The 16464-nt window shown below is 38.9% G+C and overlaps 1 protein-coding gene across 3 annotated transcripts in view; it reads right to left on the reverse strand.

Moving 5' to 3' along the window:
* The window catches only part of F8 (coagulation factor VIII), a 144893-nt gene that overhangs the window by 80112 nt on the left and 48317 nt on the right, over positions 1-16464 (reverse strand). For all 3 annotated transcript variants that reach the window (XM_043457542.1, XM_043457543.1, XM_043457541.1), the window contains 2 exons: positions 6170-6263; positions 1917-2131 (listed from right to left, as the gene is read on the reverse strand). In XM_043457542.1, the coding sequence (XP_043313477.1) occupies positions 1917-2131; positions 6170-6263 (309 nt within the window). The remainder of the gene's footprint in view (positions 1-1916; positions 2132-6169; positions 6264-16464) is intronic.

The raw sequence follows: 16464 nt of genomic DNA on the forward strand, positions 1-16464 counted from the left end.
TGCTTCATCTAGCCTGGCATTTTGCATGATGCACTCTGCATATAAGTTAAATGAGCAGGGTGACAATATACAGCCTTGACATAGTCCTTTCCCACTTTGGAGCCAGTCTGTTGTTCCATGTCCGGTTCTAACTGTTGCTTCTTGACCTGCATACAGATTTCTCAGGAGACAGGTAAGATGATCTGGTATTCCTATCTCTTGAAGAATTTTCCACAGTTTGTTGTGATCCACACAGTCAAAGGCTTTGGCATAGTCAATAAAAAAGTAGATGTTTTTCTGGGATTCTCTTGTTTTTTCTATGACCCAACGTCTGTTGGCAATTTGATCTCTGGTTCCTCTGACTTTTCTAAATCCAGCTTGAGCATCTGGAAGTTCTCAGTTCACATACATTTGAAGCCTTGCTTGGAGAATTTTGAGCATTACTTTGCTAGCGTGTGAGATGAGTGCAATTGTAAGGTAGTTTGAAAGGCACTGCCTTTCTTTGGGATTGCAATGAAGATTGACCTTTTCAGACTAGAAGGAATCCTATATATCATAAATAATCAAATAGACACACAGTCAAGCCTCAACAATATGGCAATGAATTATTTTGAAGCATTAAGCTTATTAAAAGATGCATGCTACTTGGAAGAAAAGTTATAACCAACCTAGACATCATATTAAAAAGCAGAGACATTACTTTGCTGACAAAAGTCCATCTAGTCAAAGTTATGGTTTTTCCAGTAGTCATGTATGGATGTGAGAGCTGGACCATAAAGAAAGCTGAGCACCAGAGAATTGATGCTTCTGAACTGTGGTGTTGGAGAAGACTCTTGAGAGTCCCTTGGAATGCAGAGAGATCATATCAGTCAATCCTAAAGGAAATCAGTCCTGAATATTCATTGGAGGGACTGATGCTGAAGCTGAAACTCCAAAACTTTGGCCACCTGATGTGAAGAACTGACTCATTTGAAAAGACCCTGATGCTGGGAAAGATTGAAGGTGGGAGGAGAAGGGGACAACAGAGGATAAGATGGTTGGATGGCATCACTGACTCGATGGACATGAGTTTGAGTAACCTCTGGGAGTTGGTGATGGACAGGGAGGCCTGGCATGCTGCAGTCCATGGGATCGCAAAGAGTCAGACATGACTGAGGGACTGAACTTAACTGAACTTAAGCTTATTAAATTCAGAGTATTTAACTTTATTTTTCTAAAACAGCAGAAGTGGTCCAAATTCTAAGCATATTCTGAAATATTTTATATGTTTCCTCAGTTTTACTCAGGTTTCCCTGATAGCTCAGTTGGTAAAGAATCCACCTGCAGTGTAGGAGACCTGGGTTCGATCCCTGGGTTGGTAAGATCCCCTGGAGAAGAAAAAGGCTACTTACTTCTGTATTCTGGCCTGGAGAATTCCATGAAATCCATGTCATCGCAAAGAGTCGGACACAACTGAGTGACTTCCACTTCACTTCAGTTTTATTCAACAAATATTTGTTGAACTACTAAATGCCAAGTATTATGCTAGATGTGTTCATTTAGAAGTATTTTGAGTCAATCACAATGAAATATACAGGGGAGACATCTAGGCAGTCATATAGATTTGTGGGTAATCTAAAAGTAACTGATCATGTAAAAATGGGCAAGATCACTTCGAGAGTGAAATTTTAGGCTAAGAATGAGTGTTATAGAAATAATCTAGGGCCCAGGCTGTCCTGTCCATCCAGCAGGCAAGTTTATTACACCGAAGTCAATAAAAGCTATCATAAATCCAACTCACTTCTTTCACTGCTCAATGTTGCAGACTTCTGTATTTTCTGCAGGCTTTAGGCAGACATCCATTGAGAGCAGAATATAGGAGGTATTATTTGGAAATGCATATGCCTCCTCATTCCATTTCAGCTTCAGACTCAGCACTTGCAAAGAGATGAACTCACCTGGTTTCCTCTTTGATCTACAGATTCTTTGTAGCAGATGAGAAGGGGGCCAATGAGTCCTGAAGCTAGATCTTTCTCTATGTTAATGAAACTTGAGTAATATCGGGTCAGACACCGAGGATCTGATTTAGTTGGCCCATCTTCTACAGTCACTGTCCATTTATACTTGAACACTTCTCCTGGCAGAATTGGCATGTCTTTCAAATGTTTCACACCTACCCACACACAAACCCAAAAACAGCTTGATTAGAAGTATAACAAGGAATATATTGGTAATTACATCATTATCACAATGGCTTTACCCATTTATATGTACATATGAAGTTTCCCAGTAAGTGAAAATTAAATTTACCACCTCTTATAAATTTAAGATTCATGCAACTTTTTATAATAAAAATAGGTACAGGAGATTTCTGCTAGCATGTTAGTTTGAGTTGAAATGGGCAGGTCTCCCCACTCTGACAAATACAAAGAAATAATAGATGATATTTGGAAAGATTTTAAATGTATAACTGAAAATGCATCAAGAAGAAAAAAAAAACCCAAGTGCCAAAAAAAGAAAGACACATCAAAGCTGGATTGGCCTGAATTGATGCCACAGGACTGGGCAATGAAGTTTTAACTCACATGGGGTATCAAGACTTGTGGCATCTGATGTCTGTGAGGAATAGAATCAGTAATTGAAATCTGCTGTTGGGCTACTGTCAACAAAGGTCCGTCTAGTCAAGGCTATGGTTTTTCCAGTGATCATGTATGGATGTGAGAGTTGGACTATAAAGAAGGCTGAATGCCAAAGAATTGATGGTATTGAAGTGTGGTGTTGGAGAAGACTCTTGAGAGTCACTTGGACTACAAGGAGATCCAAGCAGTCCATCCTAAAGGAGATCAGTCCTGGGTGTTCATTGGAAGGCCTGATGTTGAAGCTGAAACTCCAATACTTTGGCCAACTGATGTGAAGAGCTGACTCATTGGAAAAGACTCTGATGCTGGGAAAGATTGAAGGCAGGAAGAGAAGGGGACGACAGAGGATGAGATGGTTGGATGGCATCACCGACTCAATGGACATGAGTTTGGGTAGACTCCGGGAATTGGGGATGGACCAGGAGGCCTGGCATGCTGTGGTTCATGGGGTCACAAAGAGTCGGACATGACTGACTGACTGACCTGAACTGTTGGGCTAATGGGTCCTCAGGACAAGGACTGTCTGCTTTTCATAATTAAAACTCACTTTTGAATATGTTTAATACCTGAGTATCCAGGCTATATCCATTCCCTAAGCACACATAATAGGGAGTGAGGGTGGGTGGGTATTAGAGGAAAGGGAAAATAGATTGTTTCTTAATAGATCCTGCTGTGTGAGTACTTTCTCTACAGTTTGGTCACCAATGCTTTTTCTGTGCCAGGTGCCTGAATGATGGTCTTCTCTTACGGGAGGCACATACTTTCCTTGGAGTGACCATCAGGACCCCAGCACTGGGCACTTCCATGCCATGAGAGAGGCTTATTTCAGCTATTCTTTTGTAGCCCTCCTCTCCCCAACCAGCTCTGGTTACACCCAGTGATATATCCAAAAGCCTATTATTTCTGGCTTCCCTCACACTGTCTTCTCAGATAGGGTATCTTCAAAAAGAGACCAAGCCAGCTACTTGCAACTGTATTTACTTCTTACAGAAAAAAACACATGTATCCTTGGGAGGTCAAACAGGAAGGGCAAGCTGCCTCACTCTTATCCTCTCTTCTTCAGAGTGCTCCACATAAAAAGCAAGTTACTAAGAAGTGGATTTGCAGATGCCCCCAAATTTCAGGGTACACATTCAATATCTACCCAGAATTTTGTTTCTGTGCCCTTCTCACATAAAGGAATGGAAATCAATTTTGCATTTGAATTTTGACCAGCAACCATGAGGATTAGAAAACAGAGGATTCAAAGTTATTTATAACCAGCCTAGCTATCCATCATATCATACTGAAGGACTCATAGAGTTTATCCCCTATATACTAAATGCACTCAGAAGTATGTTGAAGATATACTTCCAGAAAAACAAAAGAAATAAAAATCCAGAAATGTACAAGACAAGAGAGGTATGGCACTAGCCTACAAGTCCAAATAAAGAAATCCAGAGATGGCAGCTTTGTAGCAGGCCTAGCAAGCAAATCACCCATATTAGAACAGTAAGCTGGTGAACAACAAGAACATCTTTAGAAGAAAAAAGGATCAGATACTAATAAATAGCATGATTAAGAAGCTGTAGGACCTAAGGATATGGTGAAAAGTCATATATTTCTTCTCATGATAAAAGAAAGCCTTTCTTCAAGAATATAAACAAAAAATGTATAAGATTAGTATGGTCTTAATATATTGCATATCTTGGGACTTCCCTGGTGGCTCAGTCAGTAAAGCATCTGCCTATGATGTGGGAGACCCTGGTTCGATCCCTGGGTCAGGAAGATCCTCTGGAGAAGGAAATGGCAACCTACCCCAGTACTCTTGCCTGGAAAATCCCATGGACGGAGGAGCCTGGTAGGGTACAGTCTATGGGGTTGCAAAGAATCAGACACGACTGAGCAACTTTACTTCACTTCAACATACTGCAAGCTAAAATTCACCATGATTTTGAACTACTGGTAGAGAATAAAGAAGGATAATCCATTTGGCTGTAACAGTAAAATCATTGGAACTGTAGACAAAAGAATAACCATAGCATACCACCTAGTTCTGCCATAAACTCATATTCTTATAGTAAGAAACACATACTGGCTTACTTCACTCTACTAATGCATATATATGGAATTTAGAAATATGGTAACGATAACCCTTATGCAAAACAGAAAAAGATACACAGATGTACAGAACAGAATTTTGGACTCTGTAGGAGAAGGCAAGGGTGGGATGTTCTGAGAGAACAGCATCGAAACATGTATATTATCAAGGGTGAAACAGATCACCAGCCCAGGTTGGATTCACGAGACAAGTGCTCGGGGCTGGTGCCCTGGGAAGACCCAGAGGGATGGGGTGGGGAGGGAGGCGGGAGGGGGGATTGGGACGGGGAACACATGTAAATCCATGGCTGATTCATGTCAATGTATGGCAAAAACCACTACAATATTGTAAAGTAACTAGCCTCCAACTAATAAAAATAAATGGAAAAAAAAAGCTTTTAAGTTAAAAAAAAAAGAAACACATACTAAAATAATATAAATGCTGGTTTTTTGACTTTTAAAGTTTAAAATAAATATATAGAAAACTCAAGGAGCTATTTAAAATTAAAGAACAAAATGTAAATGTTATCAGCTTTAGTTTTATAAAAGTAAAGGTATGGCTGGCAGCAGTTGAGAAATGGAAGAATAGATGAGAGGAAATGGAAAAGGGGACAGTTGTTAGTACTCTTAGGGTAATATCATAAAGATATAAAAAGTAGGTATTTAGCATATTTTTTAATTGCTGCCAATTGAGGAACTAAAACACCGATAAAGGTCTAAAACAACTGGACTAGGAAGAGGCATAATGCTAAATCCTTATTTAACACAAAATTAAATATATAATGTTGTAACTATAAATATATATTTATGTAAATAACTTTATATAAATATATAAAGTTGTAAAACAAAGGAGTAGCAAATAAATGATTTTTTTGAGATACAGAGGTAACTGCCAAAAATCTAAAGTTGAAATGCTTAAAAAATGAAGGCTTTCCAACCCAGAATTCTATGTCCAGGAAAAGTATCCTTCCAAAGTGAAGGCAAGGACTTCCCTGGTGGTCCAGTGGTTTAGAATCCACCTGCCAACGCAGGGGACACAGGTTTAGTCCCTGGTCCCTGGAAGATTCCACATGCCATGGAGCAACTAAGCCCCTGCGTCCCAACTACTGAGCCCATGTGCCCTAGAGCCCATGCTCTGAAACAAGAGAAGCCACTGCAGTGAGAGGCCCACGCACCACAACTAGAGTAGTTCGCTCTCCGCAATTAAAGATAGCCTGCAGGGAGCAATGAAGACCTAGCACAGCCAAGCAAATGAATAATTTATAAAATAAATAATTATTTTACAAATACATAAATTGTAATAAAATAATTAATAATTATTTTACAAATAAAAAAGTGAAGGCAAAATGAAGGCATATTTTTAAATAAAATAAAACTTAAGAGAATTAAGGGTGGGGTGATACATGTGCATGATTGTAGTTGTTGTTGTTGAGGCTGTGTCCTCATCTGTATCTACAGGTAGGTAAGGCCTAGAAAATTGAGGTAAAGCTTACCTTTTGGAAATCTCCCTGAGTGCAAAGGACTGACATCAGTGATTCCATGAGGGTAGATGTTATATGGCCGGCTTGCTTGATTCTTAAATATAATCTGAAAGTATAAATGAGATATAAGGTTGAGTACTGAGACAGTTAGGATCAAGAAGCAATATGTGGCCTGTCTCCAGAAAATAAAAGCTGCCTTGTATCTACAGTATAGGGGTTTGAGCCTAGATAAAGCTCAAAATATGTGTTCTTTTGTAAAATTGCTCAGATAGTTACTTAGGTTTTTCACTAAAGGCTCATTTCTTTAAAATTCATTTATTTAAAATTATTTTAGTTGCTTCAGGAAGAATTCCTTGTACCTTCTGACACTAGTACTTGAAATCTGGATGTAAGCTGAGGACACTACTTCCCCTCAGTCTTTCACAACATTTGGGCACTGAGTTCCCAATAGTGGAGAGGAAAATAGTGGTTCAAGTGATAAAATCTTCACTAGATGAGCAGACAGGACCAGGGGGACAGTTGATTACAGCATTAAGCAAGGGTGGCAGCTGGCATCATATGACTGCCTGAGCTTTCCAAAAGAGAGGAACAATAGAAGAGTGATAACATGGGAGTATCATTAAGCACCCTGAACTTATCAACCAGCCTCTATACTGAGGTTGCATGATATGAGGATAAAAAAAAACAAACTTCTACTCACAGGCTTATCTTACACCCACTCATTTGGGAAAAGCCCACTGACAACCTATTCCTTGCCTGCCCCTAAGCAGCAGAATGATGTAGGAGAAAAATCACAGAGCTCTGTGTGATTTAATTAATTAAATTAATCAATTATATATATTCAGTTCAGTTCAGTCGCTCAGTCGTGTCTGACTCTTTGTGGCGCCATGGACCGCAGCATGCCAGGCCTCCCTGTCCATCACCAACTCCTGGAGTTTACTAAAACTCATGTCCATTGAGTTGGTGATGCCATCCAACTATGCCATCCTGTCATCCCCTTCTCCTCCTGCCTTGAATCTTTCCCAGCATCAGGGTCTTTTCCAATGAGTCAGCTCTTTGCACCAGGTGGCCAAAGTATTGGAGTTTCAGGTTCAGCATCAGTCCTTCCAATGAACATTCAGGACTGATTTCCTTTAGGATGGACTGGTTGGATCTCCTTGCTGTCCAAGGGACTCTCAAGAGTCTTCTCCAACACCATAGTTCAAAAGCACTAAATATAATTATATATTAATTAATGTAATATCATTACTAATGATAAATTAATGATCAAAAATCTCAAACAGATGCTCAAACTACCTAGTTATTCTGTTCTCCTAGAAATTCATCTTCCCACTTAGCTACTTTTTGCTTCCTGATCCTCATGCTCAGGTACTTCTTTTTTTCAGTGAGAAGGGAGATGCATTCAGAAAAGAAATTCCTCATCCTCCCACCCTCAAGTCTACCAACCTAGATGCATATATGACCATATTTTCTCCTGTTAAAATCAGCTCCTATCTAACGATGACATCTCCTCCTGTGTACTAGTACATAATGAAGTGCCATTTTAAAAACTTCCTTTTGGAATAGAAAAGAGAACCCAGAATTAGATCCACATGAGTACATTCCATTGATTTTTGACAAAGAAGCAAAGACAATCAAATGGAGCAAAGACGGTTTTTTCAACAAATGGGGCTGGAACAAGTAGACATCCACATGCAGGAAGAAGAAGAGGAGGAGAAATGGGGGTAGGAAGAAGAATCTAGATGCAGACCTAACCTTGTACAGAAATTCAGAAAAACAGATCACAGAGCTACATAATTGATTTGGAATTCTTATGTGAGATTTGCCCCTACTCTTCCATTTATTTATTTTTCAATCATTTATTATTATCAATATAGACTCATGCATATTTATTTTATAATTTAAGGTATACTCCAATACTACTTTATTTATTTGATTGGTTATATCCTTCCAGTTTGGCCATTAGAAGCTCCTGTATTCATTTGACATTAGTCTCATTCTTTCATCTTGTATCTTCCCTGGCCCAGCCCTAGAATCATCCCTTCTCCAAAGGGCTTTGGTTCCTTTCACTAGAGACTGGTAATTAGAAACCAAGATCTGGGTGTGCTCATTGCTACTGGGGTGTCACTGTTCCCAGGACCTCTTAGGAGGAAATACACTAATCCAAACATATGCACACATATGTAATTACTTCTGTATGTATCCATCTGTCTCTATAGGCAAACATGAACTCATGGTAATGTCTCCAACTCTAATCCAGTATCACATGATTTATTCTAGCCTTTTCTTTTTATTTATAATTACCCTCTCGCTGGTGGCACAGATGTTAAAGCATCTGCCTGCAATGCGGGAGACCCGGGTTTGATTCCTGAGTGAGAAAGATCCCCTGGAGAAGGAAATGGCCACCCACTCCAATACTCTTGCTTGTAAAATCCCATGGACAGAGGAGCCTGGTAGGTTATACAGTCCATGGTGTTGGAAAGAGTCGGAAACGACTGAGGGACTTCACATGGTCATGGTCATACCCTCTCCAACAGTGACAAATATAGCTCCCACTATCAGTCATTCATTTACTTAATCTTCAACTAATAACCTGGGGCTTCCAAGATGGCGCTAGTGGTAAAGAATCCACCTGCCAATGCAGGAGACAGACGTAAGAGACATGGGTTTGATCCCTTGGTCGTGAAGGTCCCCTGGAGGAGGAAATGACAACCCACTCCAGTATTCTTGCCTGGAGAATCCCATGGACAGAGGAGCCTGGCAGAATATGGTCCATGGGGTCGCAAAGAGTCGGAAATGACTGAAGTGACTTAGCACACACACACAAATAATGACAGTTTTGTTTATTCCTTTCCAACTTTAAAACTTTATCTTTTTCTCCTAAGGATATTGGCTAGGATTTCTAGTAAAATATTAAGTAAAGGTGGTGATATCTGTTAACTGTTTCTTATCTTGATCTTAAACAAGGATTTCTGAGTTTCACCACCAAGTATGATGGTGACTATAGATTTTCTGTAGAGCTTTATCAGTATTAGGATGTCCCTTGCAATCACACTTTCCTATGACTTTTTATTATGAATGGATTTTGAATTTTCACAAATATTTATATGAAACTATTGAGATTATCAAATGATATTTTACTTTTTTATGTGTTACTATAGTAGATTACCATATTTGATTTTCTAACGTTAAATTCATCTTGTTCAGTCACTCAGTCATGTCCAACTCTTTGCGACCCCATGGATTGCAGCATGCCAGGCTTCCCTGTCCTTCATTATATCCCAGAGCTTGCTCAAATTCATGTCCATTGAGTCAGTGATGCCATTCAACCATCTCGTCCTCTGTTGTCCCCTTCTCCTCTTGCCCAGCATCAAGGTCTTTTCTAATGAGTCAGTTCTTCACATCAGGTGGCCAAAGTATTGGAGCTTCAACCTCAGCATCAGTCCTTCCAATGAATATTCAGAGTTGATTTCCTTTAGGATGGACTGTTTGATCTCCTTGCAGTCCAAGGGGCTCTTAAGAGCCTTCTCCAACACCAAGTTCAAAAGCACTAAATTCATCTAGTACTCCTCAGATAAATCAATTAGATCATAATATATTTAAAGTTGTTTTTATATATTGCGCCACTGGGTTTATTAACTTTTGTTTAGGATTTTTTGAATCCATATTTTAATATGATTGGTCTGTAACTTTAATTTTCCTTTCTTATACTGTCCTGGTCAGGTTGACAACTAAGGTTGTGCTAGCCTATAAGTACTGGTGGGCCTTTACTGTAGGACTTCCCTGGTGGTCCAGTGGTTAAGAATCTGCCTGCCAATGCAGTGGACATGGGTTCTCTTCCTGGTCTGGCAAGATTCCACATGCTGCAGGGCAACACGTGTACCACACATGTCCACAGCATGTGTACCACAACAACTAAAGCCTGCACTCTGCAAGAAGAGAAGCCACCGGAATGAGAAGCCCATGTACGACAACAAAGAGTAGCCCCTGCTTGCTGCAATTAGAGAAAGCCAGAGCAAAGCACTGAAAACCCAGCAAAGTCATAAATAAATAAATAAACTTAAAAATTTGAATATGAATTATATATCCCTTGAATATTGGGATAAATTGCCAATAAAATGGTGATCCTTGCTAGGTTAATAGTGATTTTCTTGCAACACATTCAATATGTGGCTTCAGTGTCTTCTGGCTTCCTTTGCTGCTTTTGAGAAATAGGTTGTGAGTTTATGTGGCAGTTTTAAGATACGGTTGCCAAATTCTTTGACATTCCTCCCATCAGAGGTAGGCTAAAACTTCCCTCTCCTTGATTCCAGGTGGGCTTTGACTCAGATTATGCCATAAAATGCTGTGTGACTTCCGATGCTGGGTCGTTAAAAGTGAGGCACTTTCTGACTTGTTTAGTGGAACACCCAAACTTGGAGTCCCAAGCTGATAATGTGCTTTCTGCCCTACAAATAGGCCTTTCCTAGATATTTCACATAAATTAAATCATGTAAGTCTTTTTTTGCTTGGCTTCTTTATCATAATGCTTTGAGTTTTATCCATGTTGTATCATGTATGAGTCATTCACTTCTTTTAATTGCTGACTAGCATTCCAATTATATGGGTATACTACATTTTGTTTATTCATTCACCAATTGGTGAACATTTGAATGGCTTCCAATTTGGGGCTATAAGGAATAGTGCTACTGTGAACATTCACATACAAGTCTTTGTGTGGACCTATATTTTCATCTGTCTTGAGTATATGCCTAGAAGGAACTGCTGAGTCACAGGGTAACTCCATTTTTAACATTCTGAGTAATTGCCAAACTGTTTTTCAAAGTGGCTGTAAATCTCAGACTGGATATAACTCTTTCCCATCAGAGTTCATGAGGCTTCCAATTTCTCTATGTCCTCGCCAGTGTTTGTTATTATCTGCCTTGCTGATTATAGCTATTCTGAAAAAGTGCAAGTGTTAGTCACTCAGTCATGTCTGACTCTTTGCGACTCCATGGACTATAGCCCACCAGGCTCCTCTGTCCATGGAATTCTCCAGGCAAGAATACTGGAGTGGGTAGCCATTCCCTTCTCCAAGGGATCTTCCCTACCCAGGGATTGAACCCAAGTCTCCTGCATTGCAGGCAGATTCTTTACCATCTAAGCCACCAGCGATTTTGATTTGCATTCCCCCAATAGCTAATGGCTTCCCTGGTGGCTCAGATGGTAAGGAATCTGCCTGCAATGTGGGAGACCCAGGTTTGATCCCTGGGTGGGGAAGATCCCCTGGAGGAGGAAATGGCATCCCACTCCAGTAATCTTGCCTGGAGAATCCCATGGACAGAGGAGTCTGGTGGGCTACAGTCCATGGGGCCTCAGAGTTGGACACGACTGAGTGACTAATCCTTTCCTTTCCAAAGCTAATCATGTTCAGCATCTTTTCATGTGCTTTTTGGTCACTTCTTTACACATCATCTTTGGAGAAATGTCTATACAAATCCTGTGCATATTTTTGTTTAGTTGGATTATTTGCCTTTTTATTATTGAGCTGTAAAAGTCCTTTATATGTTTTGGATACTATTCTTTTCATCAGATATATGATTTGTAATTATTTTCTTCTATTCCATGAGTTGTCTTTTAACTCTAGGGTTGGTGTCTTTGAGGCACAGAAGTTTTTAATTTTGATAAACTCCAATCTTTTATCTTTTGTTGCTTGTTGCTTTTGATGTCATACCTAAGAAACCATTGTGTAATCCAAGGTCACAAACATTTACTCTTGTATTTTCTTCTAAGGGTTTCATAGTTTTAGCTCTTACATTTATATCTTTGATCTACTTTTAATTTGTGTATGGTATGAAGAAGTGGTCAAACCTCTTTCTTCTGCATGTGGGTATCCAGTTGTCCCAGTATTCTTTCCCCATTGATTGGTCTTGGGACATTTGTGAAAAGTCAGTCACTTCTTACACTGTTGGTGGGAACGTAAATTGGTGCAGCCACTATGGAAAACAGTTTGGAAGTTCCTTTGAAAGACTAAAAGTAGAGCTACCATATGATCCAGCAACCCCACTCTTGGGCATATATCAAGAAAAGATGAAAACTCTAATTTTAAAAGATACATGCACCTCAATGTTCACTGCAGCACTATTTACAAAACCCGAGGCATGGAAACAACCCAAATGTCCATCAACAGATGAATGGATAAAAAAGATGTGGTACATGTATACCATGCAATATTGTTGCTGTTCAGTCACTAAATCACGTCCAACTCTTTGGGACCCATGGACTGTAGCACACCAGGGTCCTTTGTCCTCCACTACCTCCTAGAATTTGCTCAAACTCATGTCCATTGAGTCAGTGATGCCATCTAACCATCTAATTCTCTGTTGCCCCTTTCTCCTTTTGCCTTCAATCTTTCTCAGCACCAGGCTCATGTAATATTTCTCAGCTGTAAAAAAGAATGAAATAATGCCATTTGCAGCAACATGGATGAACCCAGAGATTATTGTACTAAATGAAGTAAATCAAAGACAAAATACCATTTATCACTTATATGTGGAATATAAAATATGACACAAATGAATGTATTTACAAAACAGAAACAGACTCACATGCATAGAAAACTAGCTTAAAGTTATCAAAAGGGAAAGAGAGGGGAGGGGGGATAAATGGGATTAACAGATAAAAAGTATGATACATAACACAGATAAGCAACAAAGATTTACTGTATACCACTCTAATGGCAGAAAGTAAGGAGGAACTAGAGAACCTCTTGATGAAGGTGAAGGAGGAGAGTGAAAAAGCCAGTTTAAAACTAAATATTACAAAAACTAAGATCACGGCATCCAGTACCATCACTTCATGACAAATAGATAGGGAAACAATGGAAACAGTGACAGACTTTATTTTCCTGGGCTCCAAAATCACTGCAGATGGTGACTGCAGCCCCAAAATTAAAAGATGCTTGCCCCTTGGAAGAAAAGCTATGACCGACCCAGACAGCATATTAAAAAGCAGAGACATGACTTTGCTGACAAAGGCTTGTATAGCCAAAACTGTGGTTTTTCCAGTAATCACGTATGGATGTGAGAGTTGGACCATAACGAAAGCTGAGTGCCGAAGAATTGATGCTTTTGAACTGTGGTGTTGGAAGAGACTCTTGAGAGTCCCTTGGACTGCAAGGAAATCAAACCAGTCAATCTTAAAGGAAATCAATCCTGAATATTCATTGGAAGGACTGATGCTGAAGCTGAAGCTCCAGTAGCTTGACCACCTGATGAGAAGAGCCAACTCATTAGAAAAGACCCTGATGCTGGGAAAGATTGAAGGCAGAAGAAGGGGATGACACAGGATGAGATGGTTGGATGGCATCACTGACTCAATGGACATGAGCTTGGGCAAACCTCGGGAGATTTTGAGGGACAGGGAAGTCAGGTGTGCTGCAGTCCCTGGGGTCATGAAACATTGGATACAACTTGGTGACTTAACACAACAATAGGAAATTATGCCCAATATTTGTGATAACCTATAATGTAGTATAATATGCAAAAACACTGAATCGCTATACTGAAATTAACATATCTTAATATTGTAAATCAACTATACTTCAATTAAAAAGTCAAGTCTCCATAGATACGTAGGTTTATTTCTGGACTCTCAATTGTTTTCCATTGATCTACATATCTAACCTTATGCCAGTACCACTCTTTTTTGATTACTGTAGATTTGTGGTAAGTTTTGAAATTGAAGTGTGAGTCCTCAAACTTTGTTTTTTTCTTTTACCCCAAGATTCATTTGTCTATTAGGGGTCCTATGCAATTTCATCTGTATTTTAGGATCAGCTTGTCAATTTCTGCAAAAAAGACAGTTGGGATTTTGATAGGTATTTAATTAGATCTACAGATAAATTTGGAAGAGCCTTAAAAGTAAGTGACTCTTTCAATTTATGAATATTATATGTTTATCCATTTATTTAGATATTTTCAATTATCTCAGTAACATTTTTTTCATTTTTCACTTTATAATTTTTTACAATATATTTTTCACATTTTTACAGTTTTTTACAATCCATTTTTCAGTTTTCAGTGTCCAAGTCTTATGCTGTTTTTGTTAAATTTATCCCAAGTTATTTCATTCTTTTTATGTTATCACGAATGAAAGCTTTCCTAATTTTCTTTGCAGATTTTTCATTCAAGTGTAAAGAAATACAACTTATTTTTTAATATTGATCTTGTATCTCATAACCTTGCTGTGCTTGTTTATTAGTTCCAATACATTTTTAGTATTAAAAGATGCTTGCTCCTTGGAAAGAAAGCTATGACCAACCTAGACAGCATATTAAAAAGCAGAGATATTACTTTGCCAACAAAGGTCCGTCTAGTCAAAGCTATGGTTTTTTCAGTAGTTACGTACGGATGTGAAAGTTGGACTATAAAGAAAGCTGAGTGCCGAAGAATTGATGCTTTTGAACTGTAGTGTTGGAGAAAACTCTAGAGAGTCCCTTGGACTGCAAGGAGATCCAACCAGTCTATCCTCAAGGAAATCAGTCCTGAATATTCACTGGAAGGACTGATGCTGAAGCTGAAACACCAATACTTTGGCCACCTGATGCGAAAAGCTGACTCATTTGAAAAGACCCTGATGCTGGGAAGGATTGAGGGCAGGAGGAGAAGGGGACAACAGAGGATGAGATGGTTGGATGGCATCACTGACTCAATGGACATGAGTTTGAGTAAACTCCGGGAGTTGGCGATGGACAGGGAGGCCTAAACTGCTACAGTCCATGGGGTTGCAAAGAGTCAGACATGACTAAGTGACTGAACTGAACTGAATTGAACCTTTTTAGTAGATTCCTTAGGATTTTCTACATAAAAGATTGTATCATCAGCAAATACAGACAGTATTACTTCTTTCTTTCTTATCTAAATGCCTCTAATTCCTTTTTTTTTTTTTTACTTACTGCATTGGCTGCCAGTACAGTGTTAAATGGGCTTACCCCCATGGCTCAGCAGTAAAGAATCTGCATGCCAATGCAAAGATGCAGGAGACATGGATTCAATCCCTGGGTCAGGAAGATCTCCTGGAAAAGGAAATGGCAACCCACACTGGTATTCTTGCCTGGGAAATTCCATGGACAGAGGAGCCTCTGGCTACAGTCCACGGGGTCACAAAGAGTCGGACATGACTGAGTGACTGAACAACAACAATAACAGTGTTAAATAAACATAGCAAGAGTGGACATCTTAACTTGTTCCTAATCTCAAGGGGAAAACATTTAGTCTTTCACCATATTATAAATTTTTCTTAAATGCTATTCATCAAGTTAAGGATCTTGCATTTTGTTGCTAGTATACTGAGAGTTTTGTCTATCATGAATGGGTAATGGATTTTGCCAAGCCCTTTTTCTTCACCTATTACATGATCACATGATTTTTGTCCTTTTTCATTAATATGTTGAGTTGTACTAATTTTCATATTTTAATCATCCCTACATTACTGAGATAAATCTCACTTGATTATGGTGTATGATCTTTTAAAAGTGTTGCTAGATTTGGTTTAATAATGTGTTGTGGAGGATTTTTGCATTTATATTCACAAGGAATTTTGGACTTTAGTTTTCTTTAAAATTTTGAGACTTGTTTTGTGGCCTAATGTATATATAGTCTATCCTGGAGAATGTTTTGTGTGCATTTGAGAAGAATATGTATTCTATTGGAGTTGGGTGGCCTGATCTATAGATGTCTGTTAGACCTAGTTGATTTACAGATGAAATGAGATTAGCCATTTGTTGATAAATGTTGAAGCTGAGTGATGGATTCAAGGAAGTTTATTTTACTATTCTCTCTACTTCTGGATAAATTTGATAATTTCTGTATACAATGTAAAAAATAATCCTCCAATTTCCACATTAACAGAAAAGCCTCACAGGATTCAGCATATGTAAGTTCACAACACAGAAAAATGAAAGAATGAGGTTCTCCAACGCGAAATGCTGGGTTGGATGAAACACAAGCTAGAATCAAGATTGCCAGGAGAAATATCAATAACCTCAGATATGCAGATGAAACCAACCTTGCGGCAGAAAGTGAAGAGGAACTAAAAAGACTCTTGATGAAAGTGAAAGAAGAGAGTAAAAAAGCTGGCTTAAAACTCAACATTCAAAAAACTAAGATCATGGCATCTGGTCCCATCACTTCATGGCAAATAGATGGGAAACAATGGAAACAGTGACAGATTTTATTTTATTGAGCTCCAGAATCACTGCAGATGGTGACTGTAGCCATGAAATTAAAAGATGCTTGCTCCTTGGAAGAAAAGCTATGACAAACCTA

The sequence above is a fragment of the Cervus canadensis genome, chromosome X, assembly GCF_019320065.1.
Source record: "Cervus canadensis isolate Bull #8, Minnesota chromosome X, ASM1932006v1, whole genome shotgun sequence".
Classification (NCBI taxonomy): domain Eukaryota; kingdom Metazoa; phylum Chordata; class Mammalia; order Artiodactyla; family Cervidae; genus Cervus; species Cervus canadensis.